The sequence below is a fragment of the Carassius carassius genome, chromosome 33, assembly GCF_963082965.1.
Source record: "Carassius carassius chromosome 33, fCarCar2.1, whole genome shotgun sequence".
Taxonomy (NCBI): Eukaryota; Metazoa; Chordata; class Actinopteri; order Cypriniformes; family Cyprinidae; genus Carassius; species Carassius carassius.
Window position 1 is genome coordinate 14,681,348 of NC_081787.1, and position 20,847 is coordinate 14,702,194.

General features: G+C 38.1%; 1 protein-coding gene across 1 annotated transcript in view; it reads right to left on the reverse strand.

Annotated features, from left to right (window-relative positions):
• Positions 1-281: 281 nt before the first annotated feature.
• Positions 282-20,847, reverse strand: part of LOC132114254 (relaxin receptor 1-like) — a 51,962-nt gene continuing 31,396 nt past the window's right edge. The window contains exons 5-18 of the mRNA XM_059522363.1: positions 20,300-20,371; positions 15,195-15,266; positions 14,975-15,046; positions 14,459-14,530; positions 14,213-14,281; positions 13,946-14,017; positions 9,925-9,996; positions 9,529-9,600; positions 8,323-8,394; positions 7,729-7,800; positions 5,964-6,193; positions 3,200-3,610; positions 2,011-2,229; positions 282-596 (exon numbers count right to left, since the gene is read on the reverse strand). Of these exons, the coding sequence (XP_059378346.1) occupies positions 295-596; positions 2,011-2,229; positions 3,200-3,610; positions 5,964-6,193; positions 7,729-7,800; positions 8,323-8,394; positions 9,529-9,600; positions 9,925-9,996; positions 13,946-14,017; positions 14,213-14,281; positions 14,459-14,530; positions 14,975-15,046; positions 15,195-15,266; positions 20,300-20,371 (1,879 nt within the window). The 3' untranslated portion in view covers positions 282-294. The remainder of the gene's footprint in view (positions 597-2,010; positions 2,230-3,199; positions 3,611-5,963; positions 6,194-7,728; positions 7,801-8,322; positions 8,395-9,528; positions 9,601-9,924; positions 9,997-13,945; positions 14,018-14,212; positions 14,282-14,458; positions 14,531-14,974; positions 15,047-15,194; positions 15,267-20,299; positions 20,372-20,847) is intronic.

The following is a 20,847-nucleotide window of genomic DNA, read 5'->3' on the forward strand; positions in this document are numbered from 1 at the left end:
AGCTCTCCTTTGGTAAACCACACAGACCAGCACAAACCAGCATTACCCAGCAAGTCTTTTTTCAGCAAAACTCTGGTTCTTTGTCTTTGTTTTCTTTGCATTTTCCTAATAAGCTCCCAAAAAAACACACAGTCAGTCATCATTATATGCAGTGCATCATTATCATCCCTGCTCTGAGTGAGGACATTCATGTAAACATCCACAAATGTACTATATATATGCATGTCCTGTCAGAATGAGCACATGGCTGTGAAGTATGAGGTGATGCTGATGGCAGGACACCATCAGACCACTTCATGTCCTGATCGACCCCTCCACAGGCATTAACTGGGTGGTGTTGGACATTTCGGATGGATGCACCTGGTAGTTCGGGGTGCATAGAGTTTGGCTATTTTCTTGCAGAGGCCACATCTCCTGCCACGTAAAGGAAGGCAGATGAGCCGGGTGGCTGCTGAGGAGGGGTCTCCGCTGCCTGTAGTTGGACCACACCTGCAGCAGTGTCTCTTTGAAGGGCCGCGTGGTCAGCGTGTATAAGATGGGATTGAGAGCGCTGTTGATCGGCAGAATAAAAATGACAACCCATGAGCTGATGGTTCCTGCAGAGGGTTCATTCAAGAAGAGTAATGGGGAGAAAATTATTCATTGAGAGTTGATATCATTTAATTTGTTGCTGATTGTTTTTCATTGAAAAATCGTTTTGGACAAGGCAGTCCACTTTCTCAACTGCCTATTAATTATCTCTGGAAAATCACCATTCAAAAAGAGAATAGGAAAACTATGATCTTTCAGTGAAATGTCTTTGAAAAATATAGCTTGAATTCAGCAATCATAATGAAGCACGGTGTCATTTGCCCAGCCATTGTCGAATATTATGTGGATGGAAAGAGCATTCAGTGGGCCTCATTCACTAAGCATGCTCACACATGGATTTGTGCATGAAATCTCTGTATAAATATTTTCAAACAAATCAACATTCACCAAAATCACAAAAGCTGATTCTAAATTTAAAGAAATATAGGGACAGCTGTAACCAAACATACACAAAACACATACTCTGGGTGGCCTAATAATCATGTTAAGCTGAATTGTTTTACTCCTGTGCATACAAATACAAAATAAGCAATGTAGAATAAGACCCTATGTTTTTGAATACTGAACATACTATGACACAGGCACAATTTATCCAAAAAAATAAAATGTTGTCATTATTTACCATCATGTTATTCAAAACCTGTATGACTTTGTTTCTCCAGTGACACACAAAAGGTGAATTTCTGAATAAAAAGCACCATAAACGTAGTCCACATGACTTGTGCACTATATTCTAAGACTTCTAAAGCCATATGATGATATGAAGTCATTTGTGAAAGGAGTGAACAAATCATTGAATCAAATCTTTTCAATGGATCAGGTGAACCAGTTCCAAAATCTGTGTGAAAGATTTATTCACAAAACTCTTAGTGTTCAGTTTCAACAGTCAATGACTACTTTTTAAGTTTCTCATGCAAAGCTACAAGTCATAACTTCAGATGACTTGGAATATATAGCAATAGGAACTATGTTAACGACAGTTTTATAGTGCTTGTTTTGCACAATTTTTTAAGGTTAAAAGCTCCAGCCCTCATTCATTGCAATAATACGCAAACAAATTATCAGTGAATAATTGGAATTATTGGAAAATGCCTCTTTTTGTGTTACACAGAATGAAGAAATACATATAGGCCAGTAACAATGTGAGGAAGAGTACTGACTAGTAGATAAGAGAATTTTCTATAATTCTTAAGGTGAATTAACACTTTGCATACCATTTGTATTATATGAACTTTTAGATGCCTTTAATCATTTTACTACTTAATGAAGTAAGTAGTATAAAAAATAAAGTAAACACTGAAGTAAATAAAAATGCTAAATTACTGTAGCTGAACAAAAAATCATCCTCATCCTTAAAGAAATCAACGGCCCTGAAGGCTTTAAATGGCCCCATCATGGCCATGACCATGACACACTTACCAGGTATTTCAACCTCCATAAGCGAAAGGATCTTGAGTATGAAAATGGGAATCCAGCACAGCGAATCGGTGATGACAATGGAGAAGAAGCGCTTGGCAATGGTCAGCTCTTTCTTAATGTGGTTGCTGTATTTGGTCGTCTGTGTTCCTGTTCTCTGGATATTGTAAAACATGCTTCCGTAAGACAGCACGATGATGAGAAAAGCCACCAGATTGAGACCTAATTGGAAACAGGATATGTTTTTGACAATATATATAGCACTGAAAAGCATTCATCGACGTGAAGGATGACCTTGTTACAAAACATAAACACCACAACAGTACACTTTCAGGTCAAGAAAGATCAAGTTATTGTTGAGATGATTGGTCTAGCTGGAAACCACCACATTTCCTCAAAGCCCTCAGTCCTCTTTCCCATCTAAACTTAGACCTCTCAGTGTGACCTCTATCTAGCAAACAAATTGAACACACTCAGAGATAACGATTTCCTAATCAGGAACAAAAGAGTCCAAAACAACTCCTACTGCTTTAAGAACAGGAAAGTTAACAACTATTGAAGGAGGAATTCTAATGCCTCAAATGTTAAGAAAATTAAAAGAGTGCAACATTGACCACCCACTTATCCGGCTGTCCCAGTTCCAGACATGCTTTTACTATTGATTGTCTCTATAGGGAATCATAACATACTTAAACCAGACCAATCAGTTCTGAGATGATCCTGAGAATGAATAAATAACATTTAACATTTACTATACTTAACACTTTAAAGTATATTTAAATAGTTGTATGAAACTATGATAATATTTCACAATATTACTATTTTTTTTACTGTTTTTTTTAACCTAGTAAATACAGCATTGGCGGGCAAAAGAATATATCTTTTTTTATATCTAAAAATGTATTTATTTCAAAATATTCATACATCAAACTACATAACATAAAAGACACTTAAGGATGTATGAGTTGAGTTGTTCTGGAATGTTGAATTGACTGACTGGTGGCTTCAATAAAAACATTAATTAATGACCTCAGAGCTCATGGTAGGTCTGTCTTAAATGATTTAACGGAATCATTAAAAAACGATTTTTCTACAGAGAAAATGACTGGGATTTTTAAGGCCAGAACCTGCCTGTTGTGCATTATTGTCTAATAGAACATCTTTTGAACACGATTAAAGGATTCTCACATACCCAGAAAGATCACAATGGAGTAGATTTGTGCTCCGAGGGTCTCTGGCTGTTCAGAGTGCAAAGGGAAACACACGCCATTGGTTCCATAGAAGTTTCTGAAGACCCCTTTAAAGACCAGAGGGAGGAAAGCAATAACAAAGCCCAGGAGCCAGATGACAACCAAAATGGTAACAGTGCGTCTGCGGCCGGGGGTCAAGTATCGGAACGGGTAAACGATGCAGATGTATTTCTCCAGGGTGAGGTAGGTGAGAAGCAGAACTGACACCTCAGTGGAGAGCATGGCTAGAGATCCAATCACCTGACAGGGTACACTATCCATCCAGGCCTGAGCGTGTCTGTTATATTCGCCCCGGAACTTCAAGTCATACGCTCCAATCATGAAGAGGTAGACACCCATCAGACCGTCTGCACCTGTGTAGTAGAGAAAGAGCTTGTAAGCTACACTTTTTATGAGTTACAAGTGTATTTTACATTTCAGGAAATATGTGATGGTAATTGAATATACTGTAATATATATACAATATATATATATATATATATATATACAATATATATATATATATATATATATATATATATATATATATATATATATATATATATATATATATATATATATATATATATATATATATATATATAGCCAAGTACATCTTTTAATTTTTCAGGCTTAGAATCATTTTCGCAGTACAGTTTGCATTTACAAGTTACTATGTATAATAAAAACTCTCGATGAAAACTGACAGCAGGCTGAAAATCAAAAAACCTTTATTACCAGTCTTGCAGTTTCCACATCTGACCCATTTCCCCCCTCCAGGGGCTCTATAACTGAGAGCATTTCTCACCCATAGACTTTTAACCGAGAGACTTTACCCATGACTGACACAATCACATGAAAACAACATTGAGCAATAAAGGCAGAATCATCTAATGGGTAATAGTGGAGTATTTAACACATGGCATAGTCTCAGCATGAGCAGACCATGCCAGAGGCTGACAGTGGGTCTTAATGATAATCAAAGTGTCTTAAATATGCAATTTACATGAACAGCTCAGTGGGGAGACTTGTACTGAAGTTTCCCAAGCAGAAATATAGAGACTGTCGCATAAGAGACTGGTTTCAGCAACATTAAAAATCGTACTGACCCCAAACTTTTAAACGCTGGTGTGTGTGTGTGTGTGTGTGTATAAATAAAATAACACTTATAAAATGCATTGTATAATTATATATATATATATATATATATATATATATATATATATATATATATATATATATATATATATATACAGTACAGACCAAAAGTTTGGACACCTTCTCATTCAAAGAGTTTACTTTATTTTCATGACTATGAAAATTGTAGAGTCACACTGAAGGCATCAAGGGCTATTTGAGCAAGAAGGAGAGTGATGGGGTGCTGCGCCAGATGACCTGGTATCCACAGTCAACGGACCTGAACCCAATCGAGATGGTTTAGGGGTGAGCTGGACCGCAGACTGAAGGCAAAAGGGCCAACAAGTGCTAAGCATCTCTCGGGGAACTCCTTCAAGACTGTTGGAAGACCATTTCAGGTGACTACCTCTTGAAGCTCATCAAGAGAATGCCAAGAGTGTGCAAAGCAGTAATCAAAGCAAAAGGTGGCTACTTTGAAGAACCTAGAATATGACATATTTTCAGTTGTTTCACACTTTTTTGTTATGTGTATAATTCCACATATAATTCCACATGTGTTAATTCATAGTTTTGATGCCTTCAGTGTGAATCTACAATTTTCATAGTCATGAAAATAAAGAAAACTCTTTGAATGAGAAGGTGTGTCCAAACTTTTGGTCTGTACTGTATATATATATATATATTTATATTATATACTAATGAAATAATATAACTCGCTTAACTTCACATAGAAGCACACATATTTTTCATTTTCATTCATAAACAACTCCTTGGTTACCTTATACTTTATGTTAGCAAGTGAAAGCATTTAAATATAAAATGTAAAAATGAACTGTAAATGTTGCTACATGTAAGTGTGACTTCTACAAATCAAAGTAGACACTGAGTAATTGATTTCTATGTATTCTGAATGAGCTTCCACTCATTTGAATCACTCCCGGCAGCACTCGAATACAGATGCCCAGTGCACAACATTGATATCCACTTATTTAGCCTATTCCAAAGAGCAGAAATCAAAGAACTGCTTTTTATTTCATAGTTTTTTATTTCCTTTGAGAGCAGGCAGCATTTTCTTTGTTCAGCAGTGGTCAGTTTACAGGAAGCGGAACGCATGGGTGAATTTCATGCAATAACAAGCAAGACATGTGGTGGCACTTCAGTCAAGAGTGAACACTGTCAGGTAAACGCAGGCTCTGAGCTGCCTTTAGGCTATCAGTCTGTTTCTCTAGAAGGCACGATCGACTTGCAGAACTAGAACAGACACTTAACTGCAGTTTAAAAGATGAGATTTTTTTCTCATCTTAACGAAAAAGCTTGAATTTCCAGTTAAATGTGCACAATCATAGCATTTTTAAATATATTCATGAAAGGCTAAATAATATTTTAAAACAATGCTATATGTAAAGAAAAAAGCACACCAAAAAAATGAATGCATAGAAAGTTGTATTAGACTAATTATGTGTGAAGTATCAAGATGATAGGTAGCACACTGCAATCTCAAAACACAGCATATAGTGCTCCAAAATTAATTCAGACACACGTAGTCACACTTTAAAAGGCCTCGGTATTAGATGCAAAATGTCATCTTACAGCATAAAGAGATGATGCACATGGCATGGAGCTTGTTCTCAGAGCGAATGTAGGATCTCATGCAGATCACAAAGATGTTGCCGAAGCAGGTCGTTGCTGAGACAACCCAGACGAAGACACGCAACACGATGTTGGCCAAAAGGTCCTCGAAAGATGAGATGCCATCAGTATTGGGCTTGCAGCTGCGGACGTGAGGCGCATAGCCACAATACTGAAACTTTTTAAAATAGCTGAAAAGAAGAAAGAAAGAAACAAGCACAAATGACAAACACAATCAGAGCATCATTTCGGTCCCGTCATGACATGGCTAAGGACACAAGTATAGATTTGTTTATGCTCAAATATATTATTATATTATTCAATAAATTCAATAAATAATAATTTCAGCAGTAAGAAATAAACAGTACTTTACAATAAGGTCTCATTTGTTAGCTTTTATTAAACTAACAATGAGCAATAGCCTATGTTGTAATAGCATTCATTAAACTTTGTTGATGTTAGTCAATATAAATGTTCATGTATAATATAATAATCTTAAGATTAATAAATGCTGAAGAAGCATTTTGTTTGTAAGTTTACATTAACTAGCTAGCTGATGTTTAAAACTTAATGTTAAGTGTTACCACATAAAACTATGCATATAGATCTGTGAAAATGTCTTTTTTTGTTGTTCATCTGACGTTCTTTGCAATGCAAATAAATTATTCATATGATCAAGAATATTTTTTATTTGTGTTGTCTATAAGCAATATTTATTATTAAAAGTGCTATGCAAATAAATCTGAAAAAAAAAAATTACATGGATAAATTATTACATATAGGTAAATATTTATAAATCAATAAAAAAAACATTTTACAGATAATTCTAAATTTTATTTTTTTTATTTTAGCGCAACATTAAATAAATACTAATCACTTTAATTGTACACACAACATGTATCTATAAAATCATTCTTATTTTCTAAAAGTAAATGGGTCGATCTATCTATCATTTAATAGCTGTTGTGACGTGTTTGGCTGTCACTCAACTTGTCCTTACTGAGAAAGGTGTTTATAAAGGGGAAGACAGAAGGAGGAGAGAATCACACTGAACAGAACTGACATAGTTCCAGAAACAGCAAGAAAGTCTTGAGTTGAATTTCACAGTCAACAACAGTCAACTCAGTCTCAATCTGAGAGGAAACATTATAAATGAATTGCAAGATTCATCGAGTATTCACATTTTTCACAGTGTGAATTATATACTGCAAGATATGCAAAGCAGGAAGACACGATATTGGGTTTTCAAGTAGCTGAAAAGATTGAAAAGGGAATTGTACAGTACACACTCCAATATAAATTCCAGACATCTTTTCTTTTTCTTTTTTCAGGCAAATCACTGCCTATTACTAAACCAGGTCATGGAAGAAAATGATTACCATGGACAATTAATAGAAAACAAAATATTAGTAACAATTTCTGGGATTAGAACTAAAGAGTTTGTCTTTATCTTTTTTTAATGATGATTTTCCAGAGAGAAGACATAACTGCTATCATCAGTTTAATGTTTAAAAGTACAAATAATTATAGAGATGTTCAGTTGCAGGCAATTTAAACAGAATATCTCAAACATCAATCTCAACTCTTTATTATTCAACATGAAAAACAAAAGATCATTCTCAATGGTGATAACTTCAGCAAATGGAGATTTGAATCAGATTTCAGAAATTGAGCAAGCAGAACTTAAATAATGTTGTTATCAAAACTTTCAAAAAGCAGCACTCACATGTGAGTCAGGTTCTTGAGAGGTTCAAACATCTTTCTGTGAATGTTCCCAATTTCGATTCCCTCAATGCTCCTGTGACACAAAAAGCTTTCTCTCAGGGGTTGCTCTTTAGAAAGCCACCGTCATAAGCATTTCAGTATTCACTTTACAATGCTTAAGCCCTCTTTTCCCTTTTCCTTCCCTTACAAATATGCAGTTTTTGCCCAAGATGCTCTCTGGAAGTCTTTGAAGTATGACCTAAAAGCAGATTGTTTTTCCTCTGTGTAGAGAGGAAGACAATGTTCACGGCGTGAGGTTTAGGCAGGACCATTGTGCTTCGCTGAAAGGGGCCCCGTAAACAGCCCATTACTAAAATTACAAGCTATTTTTGTGGTGTCTCATGTGAAAAGTGTTTTTTTGTTTTTTTTACCAGAGAGGCATAAAATGAGGAAAGGGCTTGTGTGTGTCTTAGTTTAGTCACAATATTCACTGTGCAAAGTTATACATTTGCATAACTTAACAACCGTTTTAAAACATACTTCACACTTCTTCCTTAATTTGTGCTTCAAAACCTTGTACTGTACATCATTGTAGAAAAGTATAAAAAAGACTTACAGAGACTTTAACTTGCGTAGCTTGTTAAAGTGGTCCACACGCAGGTCCATGATGGGGTTATATGAAATATTCCTGCATTCAAACAGTAGACAAGAGTGAACTGATTTGAAATACATTTTCTAATGTCAAAATTATAATGATCTGTGTACAGCAGAGGTGTTTTGTCTGACAAGGCAGGGGAAAGCCATGTAAAAACTGTTTAGATAAGAATAGAAATGTGAAATACAATCTGAAATACTGTGTGAAACATGCATTGAGCCAACCTCTCAGGTTAAATTAAAGGTGTATCTTTTTCTGATTTGTTGTTTATTAGTAATAGCCAAGAACACAGCACTACACAGAATATGGTTCTGTACTGTATTATTGCATTTATTATTATTTTTAGAGGTGATGAAATAAATAAATAAATAAATAAATAATATAAACTAAATCATAGACTACCATTCAAAATTTGAGCTAAGTAAGAATTTGTAATATAGTAATGTAGTCTCTTACGCTCATCAAGGCTGCATTTATTTGATCAAAAATACAGTAAAAACCATAATATTGTGAAATATTATTACAATTTAAAATAACTGCTTTCTATTTAAGCATATTTTAAAATGTAATGTATTCCTGTAATGTAAAGCCACATTTTTAGCAGCCATTACTCCATTCTTCAGTGTCACATGATCCTTCAGAAATGTCTCAAATCTGCTGATTTGCTGCTCAAGAAACATTTCTGATTATTATCAATGTTGAAAACAGCTGTGCTATATGTATATTTTTTCAGGATTCTTTAATGAATAGAAAGTTCAAAAGAACAGCATTAATTTAAAACTTAAATGTTAAATATTTTTAACATCATAAATGTCTTTACTGAAATCATTCTCACAGGCTGATTTGATGCTCAATAAACAATTTACAGAAGTGTAAACTGGGTGTGATTTTTTTATATGACTTGGGATTCATAAATAGTATGTAAACAATTAAAAAACAAAAACAAACAAACAAAAAACTACAGTTTAATTATAAAAATGTATGATAGATGTTATTGCATAAGCCTTTAACCTGGACACCATATGACCATCAAAATGAACTGGAATGAATTCTTATCGGACTAAAAATAAATAAAAATGTCCAGAAGCCCACCACACAGGCCCTGGCATGCAGACATTAGATGCAGTTTGGAGCTGTTTGTAATGTGTATCTGAACGGAAGACTCACAGCTGAAGCAGGTCTCCAAGATTGACAAAAAGATCAGGAGGGATCTCTTCAATTCTGTTACTGGACAAATCCCTGTGGAGAGAAAATATTCATGCCTTTCGTGTTCAAACAAGCATCTGCTGACAGAAGTAATGAGCAAACCAGTCTGATGGCAAACTCTTTGAAGACTGACGTTCCCTAACTGGTCGAGCTGGATGGTGGGAAGACCAACACACACTTTGAAACTGATAAGGAAATCCATGCAAGGATGATTTATTTTATTTTATTTACTTATTTATTTTTTGTTTAGCTTCTCAAAAATTGAACAGAAATGGGTCACGACTAAACTCCAGAGAACACTTTGTGGTGATTAGTTTGGCAAACATTTATAATGGAATGGAATGCCTGAGAACTCACAGCTCGCCCAGTTTGCGAAGCAGAGAGAAAGCCTGCTCGTGGATGTAACTAATGCGGTTCCGCTGGAGGACTCTGCAAATAAATAAATAAAAATAAATGAATAAATAAAGAAAGTACATTTTTATCTTGGTGGACAGAAACACATCAACCGTTTCAGAGGAATGGAATGTGTAGGAAATAACCAGGAGTATTGTGTTTATTTTTGTTTCTAAGCAAGCATTGATATTTCATTCTTTTGTATTTAATTTTTAATTATGTCGTCATTATTTGTAATTATTTAATTACGTTGTGATTCTTTTTTTAACTACTGGAGATTTTTATATTTAATAATATTTATTTGTAATAATATATTAACTTAAATCATTTAATAAATAAGCAATAACGGACACCAAAATATTTAATGTAAATTATCATTTCTGATTTTATTTAATCAATCTTGAGCATTCAGCCAATATACTACACAGACAGCTGACAGCTAGATCAAAACAGACAGAAATTTATTAAAGATATAACTGAAGATGAACACGTGCTTGACGTGCAAAACCAAACATCACTGGTCTCGCATGTCAAGCATGTGCATTTGAGCTTCTGTTTACCATATTAAATGTGTGCAGGATGGAAGAGAATAATATATACAGTATATATATATATATATATATATATATATATATATATATATATATATATAATACTTTTCAATGAGAAAAGTACTGTTTTTTTCTTCAGAAATGTAATCAAGAAAATTGTCAAGTAACTAAATTACATTTAAGTGAAGTACAAATCTCCCAAAATAATACTTAAGTACAGTAATTTAGTAATATTACTCAAGTATTTTACACCCCTGGAAATACACAGGAGTGAATAACAACGTCAATGGTGAGGAGTACAAAAACAAAAAAAAAACAATTTGGAAGGAAAATAGGATCTGACCTTAAATCAACAGTCACTGTTGCATATAACCACTGAAGTTATAATAATAATAATAATAATATAGTATTATGTTAAAGGGGTGGTTCATTGCGATTTCACTCTTTTAACGTTAGTGTGTAATGTTCCTGTTTCAGCATAAACAAAATCTGCAAAAATACGAAGCTGTAAGTTCAATGCAAACGGAGATATCGTGCAATGCCTACAAAACGGCTGTTAGGGACTACAACAATTTACTTCCCTGATTTGTGACATCACAAACCCAGATAAACCCAGCCTTTGGGAAAAATAAGCAAAGGGGCTAGGCAATGCTGTGCTGCTTTAGGGAAAACATTGTTGAAACTTGCGAATCCATTAGAATTGTTAGAAGACAAAGTCGTGATTCATACAACCCGAATTCCGGAAAAGTTGGGACGTTTTTTAAATTTTAATAAAATGAAAACTAAAGGAATTTCAAATCACATGAGCCAATATTTTATTCACAATAGAACATAGATAACGTAGCAAATGTTTAAACTGAGAAATTTTACACTTTTATCCACTTAATTAGCTCATTTAAAATTTAATGCCTGCTACAGGTCTCAAAAAAGTTGGCACGGGGGCAACAAATGGCTAAAAAAGCAAGCAGTTTTGAAAAGATTCAGCTGGGAGAACATCTAGTGATTAATTAAGTTAATTGATATCAGGTCTGTAACATGATTAGCTATAAAAGTTTTGTCTTAGAGAAGCAGAGTCTCTCAGAAGTAAAGATGGGCAGAGGCTCTCCAATCTGTGAAAGACTGCGTAAAAAAATTGTGGAAAACTTTAAAAACAATGTTCCTCAAAGTCAAATTGCAAAGGCTTTGCAAATCTCATCATTTACAGTGCATAACATCATCAAAAGATTCAGAGAAACTGGAGAAATCTCTGTGCGTAAGGGACAAGGCCGGAGACCTTTATTGGATGCCCGTGGTCTTCGGGCTCTCAGGCGACACTGCATCACTCATCGGCATGATTGTGTCAATGACATTACTAAATGGGCCCAGGAATACTTTCAGAAACCACTGTCGGTAAACACAATCCGCCGTGCCATCAGCAGATGCCAACTAAAGCTCTATCATGCAAAAAGGAAGCCATATGTGAACATGGTCCAGAAGCGCGGTCGTGTCCTGTGGGCCAAGGCTCATTTAAAATGGACTATTTCAAAGTGGAATAGTATTTTATGGTCAGACGAGTCCAAATTTGACATTCTTGTTGGAAATCACGGACGCCGTGTCCTCCGGGCTAAAGAGGAGGGAGACCTTCCAGCATGTTATCAGCGTTCAAAAGCCAGCATCTCTGATGGTATGGGGGTGCATAAGTGCATACGGTATGGGCAGCTTGCATGTTTTGGAAGGCTCTGTGAATGCTGAAAGGTATATAAGGGTTTTAGAGCAACATATGCTTCCCTCCAAACAACGTCTATTTCAGGGAAGGCCTTGTTTATTTCAGCAGGACAATGCAAAACCACATACTGCAGCTATAACAACAGCATGGCTTCGTTGTAGAAGAGTCCGGGTGCTAACCTGGCCTGCCTGCAATCCAGATCTTTCACCTATAGACAACATTTGGCGCATCATTAAACGAAAAATACGTCAAAGACGACCACGAACTCTTCAGCAGCTGGAAATCTATATAAGGCAAGAATGGGACCAAATTCCAACAGCAAAACTCCAGCAACTCATAGCCTCAATGCCCAGACGTCTTCAAACTGTTTTGAAAAGAAAAGGAGATGCTACACCATAGTAAACATGCCCCGTCCCAACTATTTTGAGACCTGTAGCAGAAATCAAAATTGAAATGAGCTCATTTTGTGCATAAAATTGTAAACTTTCTCAGTTTAAACATTTGCTATGTTATCTATGTTCTATTGTGAATAAAATATTGGCTCATGTGATTTGAAAGTCTTTTAGTTTTCATTTTATTAAAATTTAAAAAACGTCCCAACTTTTCCGGAATTCGGGTTGTATATGAACAGATTTTTATGTGCACCCCAAGTTTTCTCTTCCTCTTCTCTAAAGCAGCACAACATGGCCTCGCCTCCTTTGTTGTGTGTTCCCGTTGGCAGGGTTTATCTGGGTTTGTGACGTAACGGACCCGGGAAGAAGCTCGTTGTAGTCCCTTACCAGCCATTTGTAGGCATTAAACTGCCAGCATTGAACTTTCAGCGCTGCCACTTTGCAGATATTGTTTATGTTCAAACAGCAACATTACAAACTAACTAACATTAAAAAAGTGAAATCGCAGTCAACCACCCCTTTAATATGTAATTGTTTCCATGTTACTTGAATTTTGAATGAACAAAAGCAGATAAATCTATTGCTCTGATTTCTGCAGAACAGTGAATAAAAATGAAAAGCGCGACCCGTGGAGATGAAAATGGTTTCCCTAAAAATATGCTTTGACCTCATTTTTGGTGTTTTTGGCAGGAAGGACCTCAACTGTGCATAATGAGAGTAGGGTACAACTTGGCACCCCTTAAATATTAGTATGAGAAAATATGATTATAATTTAATTTATATAAGTAAAAACTATACACTAATAAAATATTCTGCTCATCTGGCATATTTCTATACATTGGTGGGGGAATAAACAATTTCTCTGTTTTGAACAATGAAACAGAGAAAAAAATGCTGAGCATTGGATTCAATCCAACCCAATTCTAAAACAATTTTAACCTTTAACATTTACATATATTCAATCCACAATTCATTTCAAGATACTTTATAGCTTTAATATATGTAGATGGACTGTGGATTAAATATATGTAAATGTCTGTGAAAGTTAGATTTGATTGGGTCTGCGCCATTACTTTCCCTCGCTGATGATCACATGGCAGATGAGTGAAAAAGTTATGTGACTGAAGCAGATGAATACTGAATATTGATTAAGCAAAATAAATTTACTTATTTCAGAAAGGGCCTTTAACCTCAATGGAACCTGATGAACCATTGTACCCTTATTTTTTTTTAAATACTGGAATACATTCATAAAGCCCACTGGGATCATCTGATAAATAACTGCACAGCAGGAAGAGAGGATTGAGCAGCTGTGACGGAAGAGTGGTTATACTCACAGCACTGTTAGCATGTTACAGGACCTGAAGGTCACATTTCCCACAGCCTCAATCTTATTTCCCTCAACATCTCTGCAAACAGAAATAGAAAAAAGAGGGTCTTTAAAAATTGTAGGAAAGGGTAGGAAAAGAAAAATACAAACGACTTTGCAAAATGCAAATATAAATTGATTGAAATCTTTTGGAGTATAATTCAAAGGGCTCTCCAACCTAAATAAAATATTAGCAAAAGTATTTTTATCATGACAATGTTGTATTCAAACTTACAGCCAATTTAATCGTGGCATCTCCAGGCAGATATCATCAAGCTTTGTGAGAGCATTGTTCAGCAACACTCTGAAACACACACAAGCAAAGGCTTTATAAGACAAAGCAGCAGTGTAGCACATTTGGAAACCAAATAAATATACAAAAAACTTTTAGAGAACAGCTCCTATGCATTTGTTAAAATATAAGATTTCCATTTGAAAGACGGAAGATGAGTCACCAAAATAGCAACAGGCTGAAACTCACAGAAGCACAAGGGAGCGCAAACCAGAGAAGGTCAAAGAGGAGATGTGATGAATATTGTTGTTCTCCAGAATCCTTCAGGATAAAAAAATGGAGAAGCTCATTAAAAAAATAAATAAAAAAAATACACTGAGGCATCACAAACTGAAGTGCTTTGTTCAATACTTGTTCAGGGGACACAAACATATACATAAACAGCTATAAATCATAATTCAATGACATGCTATTGTGATGGAAATTCAATCACTCATGTTTCTTTAGAGCAGATCCTCAGTGACTGCTAATGACTGCTAAAGAAATCACTCCTGATATTACAGAAATTTTACCTGTTTTGTGCTGTCTACATGGTCAAAACTCAGCATTAGAGAAGGTTTATTGACTGACACATGCCATTGCAGTTATTTGATTTAATGCAAAAAAAGCACTGAATGAGAAAATCCATCTTTATTTAACTGACATTTATAAAGCAAATGGGAGAATGACCAAAAAAAAAAACAACAAAAAAACAACAACACTTACAGCCATTCTAGTTTGTGCAAATCCTGGAATACATCAGGAAGTAGGGTAGTGATTCGATTATAACTGAGATACCTGAGAAAATAAGATATTACAGCTGTCTGAGAATAGTCAAAAGGGCATTTTGCCCATAGAACAAAGCAAATAAGCAAATTAAAGTATCTGTCATTCACTGTTAGCCTATTTGTCTTTATAGAGACAATAGAAATGTCTGCCAACTCACAGTCTTGTCAGATTGTAAAGGCCTCTGAAAGCATGTGGGTGCACTGCTTTAATTCGGTTGTGCTGGAGATACCTGAAATATGTTACAGGAAGCATTAAAAAGCAATAGGAGAGAGAAATAACACAAAATATTGTTGTATAATTATGTTCCAAAGGAGTGGAAGAGCTTTGAACACAGTTTTGCTCTTGCTTTTTATACAAGCCTGTATTTTGAACTGGGCCTTTAGAAAGGAAAAAGATAGGAAGCACTTATTTATTGATTGATTTATTTACTTATTAAAACAATTCATGTAAGATCAATGATACAGCAAAAACTGTTATACTACGTAATATTTTTCCAATCTTAATAAATTACATTTCTATAAATGTAATTTATTCATGTGATGGCAAAGCTGAAGCTTCAGCAGCCATTACTCCAGTCTTTTTGAAGAAACTGTGAAGCATTTATTTATTTTAAAACATTTAACAATTAATAAATAGATAGTTTAAGGAACATCATTTATATGAAATACACACACACACACACACACACAATCTTTGGGAGTTTTTAGTTAGTAATAATCTTCATGTCTGTGACCAATATTTACCTAGCTTTGATGACTGATAATCTGAAAAATTCTAAAATAGTAACATAAAGTCACAAATGCTTAAATTCACTATGAGATTCATACTTTGCTTTAAAAGAATATTGATAAAATTGTTAAAGTATATATATATATATATATATATATATATATATATATATATATATATATATATAGACCAAAAGTTTGGACACACCTTCTCATTCAAAGAGTTTTCTTTATTTTCATGACTATGAAAATTGTAGATTCACACTGAAGGCATCAAAACTATGAATTAACACATGTGGAATTATATATGGAATTATATACATAAAAAAAAAGTGTGAAACAACTGAAAATATGTCATATTCTGGGTTCTTCAAAGTAGCCACCTTTTGCTTTGATTACTGCTTTGCACACTCTTGGCATTCTTTTGATGAGGTAGTCACCTGAAATGGTCTTCCAACAGTCTTGAAGGAGTTCCCCGAGAGTTGCTTAGCACTTGTTGGCCCTTTTGCCTTCTGTCTGCGGTCCAGCTCACCCCTAAACCATCTCGATTGGGTTCAGGTCCGGTGACTGTGGAGGCCAGGTCATCTGGGGCAGCATCCCATCACTCTCCTTCTTGGTCAAATAGCCCTTGATGCCTTCACTGTGACTCTACAATTTTCATAGACATGAAAATAAAGAAAACTCTTTGAATGAGAAGGTGCGTCCAAACTTTTGGTCAAACTTTTTTTGGAGCACTCCACCGACTCATCTGCACCTGGACCCGAGTGAGAGCACCCTTTTGCACGCCGAAGCACCGTCATCACCCCGCAACCCTTCACTTTTCAATAAAATCCATCCTCCGGGGCTTTACATTTGAGTTTGCTCCTGTCTATTCCTTCCACCCCGCCACACTGGTGGAGAATGCGGGCAATACCGTGGAAGGAATACACATATGCGGTTCCCCAGCGACTCACACTCCTTTTTGTTTTTCTTTGTGTTTTTCTCTGCCAGGCGGCTGCTGCTTCCCGAACCTCCAGGATGGAAGAAATACTCCAGCGTCTAACGGAGGTCAGCATCCGCCAGTAACAGATAACGGAACACCTAGCCGCTCTAGTGGACCAGACCGAGCGGGAACTCGGCGAGCTGCGGGCGGTGCCCACTCAACGCGTTCCACTGCCCGACCCGCCAGCGAAAGTGTCCCAGCTACTCCCCAAGATGACCGCTAATGACGATATAGAGACCTTTCTCCAAATGTTTGAAAATACAGCCGTCCAGGAGGGCTGGGAGAACGATGACTGGGCGCGGTTGGTCACCCCTCTCCTCACCAGCGAAGCTCAGCGGGCCTTCTTGGCCTTGCCGACGGAAGTGGCAAACGATTACGGCGAGCTCAAAAAGGAAATCCTGTCCCGACTGGGGCTCTCCTCGGTCTGTGCCGCCCAGCACTTCCATGAGTAGGACTATAAACTCCACCTCCCAGCCCGAGCCCAGGCGGCCGAACTCTCCTGCCTTGCACGGCATTGGTTGCTCGCCGGGGGGCCCACGGCTGCCCAAGTTGTAGAACGTGTCGTTGTGGACCGATTCCTCCGGGCCCTTCCCCGGACTCACCGGTAAGCGGTTGGGATGCAGAATCCTACTTTTATAACCGAGCTCGTCGAGGCGGTGGAACTGGCGGATGCTGCCCAACAACGGGACACCGGGGAGCAGTCGAGGCCGTTTCCCCGGAGGGTGGTACAGGAGAGATGGTGAGTCCCAAGTCGTTGAAGCTAACCTCTATCATGATCTGTTCCAACAGGTGAATGGGGGAGGTTCATTTGCCCAAGAACAACGCGAGGATGATCGTCTCAAGCATTGCTGGTCCCAAGTGTGCATGGTGGACGGGAAGGAACTAAAACCGGGGCCCCATCCTCTCCCGCACTTCATCGTCCAAAATGGCCTACTCTACTGTGTCGCACAGCGAAGGGGGGAGGAAAAAACTTTATTAGTGGTACCCCGGACGAAGACGGAAATGGTGCTAGAGTTTGCTCACTCACACCCACTGGTGGGCCACCTGGGGCACGAGAATACCACTCACCGGGTTAGGGATCGCTTCCATTGGCCCGGGCTGGAAACAGAAGTCAAACGTTTCTGCCAGGCTTGCCCAATCTGTCAGAAGATGTCCCCACGGAAACCTCCCCCCAGCCCGCTGATTCCACTACCCATCATTGGGGTGCCCTTCGAGCGCATCGGGATGGACCTCATAGGGCCGTTGCCTAAGTCTGCCCGCGGCCACGAGCACATCTTGGTGATTGTGGACTATGCCACCCGGTACCCCGAAGCCGTGCCCCTCCGTAAGGCTACTGCCAAGACCATTGCTAGCGAGCTCTTCCTGCTCTTCAGCTGGGTGGGCATCCCTGCAGAGATAATGACTGACCGCCTTCAGTACCCCTGGTGGGCACTGGCAATACCGGACCCTCCCGTTCGGCCTACACGGGGCCCCGGCCACGTTCCAATGGATGATAGACATCTTACTGCGGCCTCACCAGGCCTACCCCGCGGCATACCTGGATGACGTGGTCATCCACTCCGAGCGCTGGGAAGAACACCTGGACCGACTGCGGAGGGTGCTGATGGAGCTACGTAGGGCTGGGCTCACTGCCAACCCCAGGAAGTGCCACATGGGCTTGACGGAGGCAAAGTACCTGGGATTTCAAGTCAGACGGGGACTCATCCGACCACAGGAGAAGAAGGTCGAGGCGATATGGTCTGCCCCCAGACCCAGCACAAAGACCCAGGTACGAGCGTTTTAGGGGTTGGCAGGATACTACCGCTGTTTTATCCCTAACTTCTCCTCCTTAGCCGCCCCCCTGACAGACCTGACCAGGAAGGGGCAGCCAGAAAAAGTATACTGGACACCGGAAGCAGAGGAGGCGTTTAAGAAGGTGCAGCTGGCCCTCACCTCGGAGCCAGTCCTGCGTGCACCGGACTTCAGCTGCCCCTTCCTGCTGCAAACGGATGCCTCTGACACAGGACTGGGGGCCGTCCTGTCACAGGTTCAAGAAGGTGAGGAACATCCCATCCTATACATCAGCAGGAAGCTCACCCCGGCCGAAAGGAACTACGCCGCCGTCGAAAAGGAAGCTCTGGCCATCAAGTGGGCAGTCCTGGAGCTGCGGTATTACCTCCTCGGGTGGAAGTTTACTCTCCTCACAGACCACTCGCCCCTCCAGTGGATGGCTTGCGCCAAGGACACCAACGCCAGGGTAACACGATGGTTCCTCGCGCTCCAGGACTTCCACTTCGAAGTGCTCCATCGGGCCGGAGCGGCCAACTCCAACGCCGATGGCCTTTCCCGGATCTGGTAACCTTATGCAGGTCTTTTAGGGGTCACTCCCCACCCACCCCCTTATTCACCCCTGTTAACATCGTATTTTTCAACCAGACCAGGACAACGCTTAGCGGGGGGGAGTGTGATGAGCGTCCCGAGGCACAGAGGTGAGAGATGTCTCCACGAGAATCGGCTGACATTGTCTTTTTCCTTCTGCCCTAGAAAGCAGCGTGTGACCACCAGCCCCAACGCCACAGGAGAGCACGGACCCACACTGCACTAGAGCACTTTCAAGACAGAACGCCGAGCACCCAAACCACCTCACAGCACCGCCAGTTCTCTCACGGATACATTTATTAAATCCACCCTTCGGGGAACTTACCCTCCTTCTCGTGTCGTGTCCTACTTCACCCCGCCACTATATATATATATATATATATATATATATATATATATGCATAAAAGAAATGTTTATTTAATGTTTATTTAACCAAGAAAATATGACTAGGACATAAAAAAATAATAATAATGTCAGAATATATACATGCGCTGAAGGAGTATGCTTAAGTCAAAAACTTTTCTAGTTTCTATGATAGTCTTGTCCCAATGGTCCCAATATATTTTTCAGTATGAGTCAATGGGATTATAAACCACACATTTGTAATATGTAAAATCATATCATCGTATAACAAAGTACTAAAAATATTTAGAATACCTAAAGCAACCATATAGCAACACCCAAGCATCACAGCACTGAAATGTGCATCAAAAGAAAAGAAAAAAAAGAAATCTCTTTGTTCGTACAATGAAGCCTCCATCTGACACTAGATCAAGTATGGTACTTGAGCGAGGACAAAAATATGGAGCTGATTCTGTTTGAGTCAGCTGGCACTCCTGAACGAGAAACCAGACGATACCCACAACCAACAAGCATGTCAGATTAAGACAGGCAAGACAAATTCTACAGCTGGAGAAAGAAAAACACTGAGCCATTTTTGTCAAGTTAAAAAAAGAGAACACTCTTAAGTTCTTCGGTTTTGAGTGTGTTTGGCTCAGCTCCTGTGAAGGGCACTGAATGTTTTATCCCACAGGGATTGTTTAATCTCACTCAACATCTCTATTTCACACACTTCTGACTATGATGGCACAGTGAGGACAAGCAAACAACATTTTGTGAACATCTGCAATAGTGCCACAATTTCATTCGTAGCATTAAAGTGTTTAGATATACTTAGTGAAGCAGACTCTTACAGCTTTTGAAGGCTCTGGTACATCAAGAACATGTCAGCATTTAACTTCCTCAGCCTGTTCCTCTGCAGGGACCTGCAACACAAACAAAAGAGCCATTCCCAAAATTGTTTTTAGTACATAAAAGTGCAATGTCCTGTCCTGTTTCAAATAATTAAAAACTTATGAAGTACTCTAAATGAATAATCAAATTAGTTATATATATTCATATATTAATCTATATTTTCAAATTAATAATATTCTATTCTATTATATTACAGTCATTTTCAATGCTTTATTGAACTGGGCAGACACTTTTTATTAAGTTTAAATCCTACTGAATTCAACACATACATCTGGATTACATTTGAATCGAGGGGAAAAAACGTTTTCATTCTGTAGCCTGATTCTACGGAGCCCCGCACATGAAATTCATGAAAAAATTTATAAATTGTGTGCACGATTTATTACAGTTTTTCTCAGTCATTTTGGTACATTTCTCAGATCAGAAATTAAATTCTCAAAACTACCTGTTCAATTCTCACATCATTGTGTCACTTGTGCACATCAAA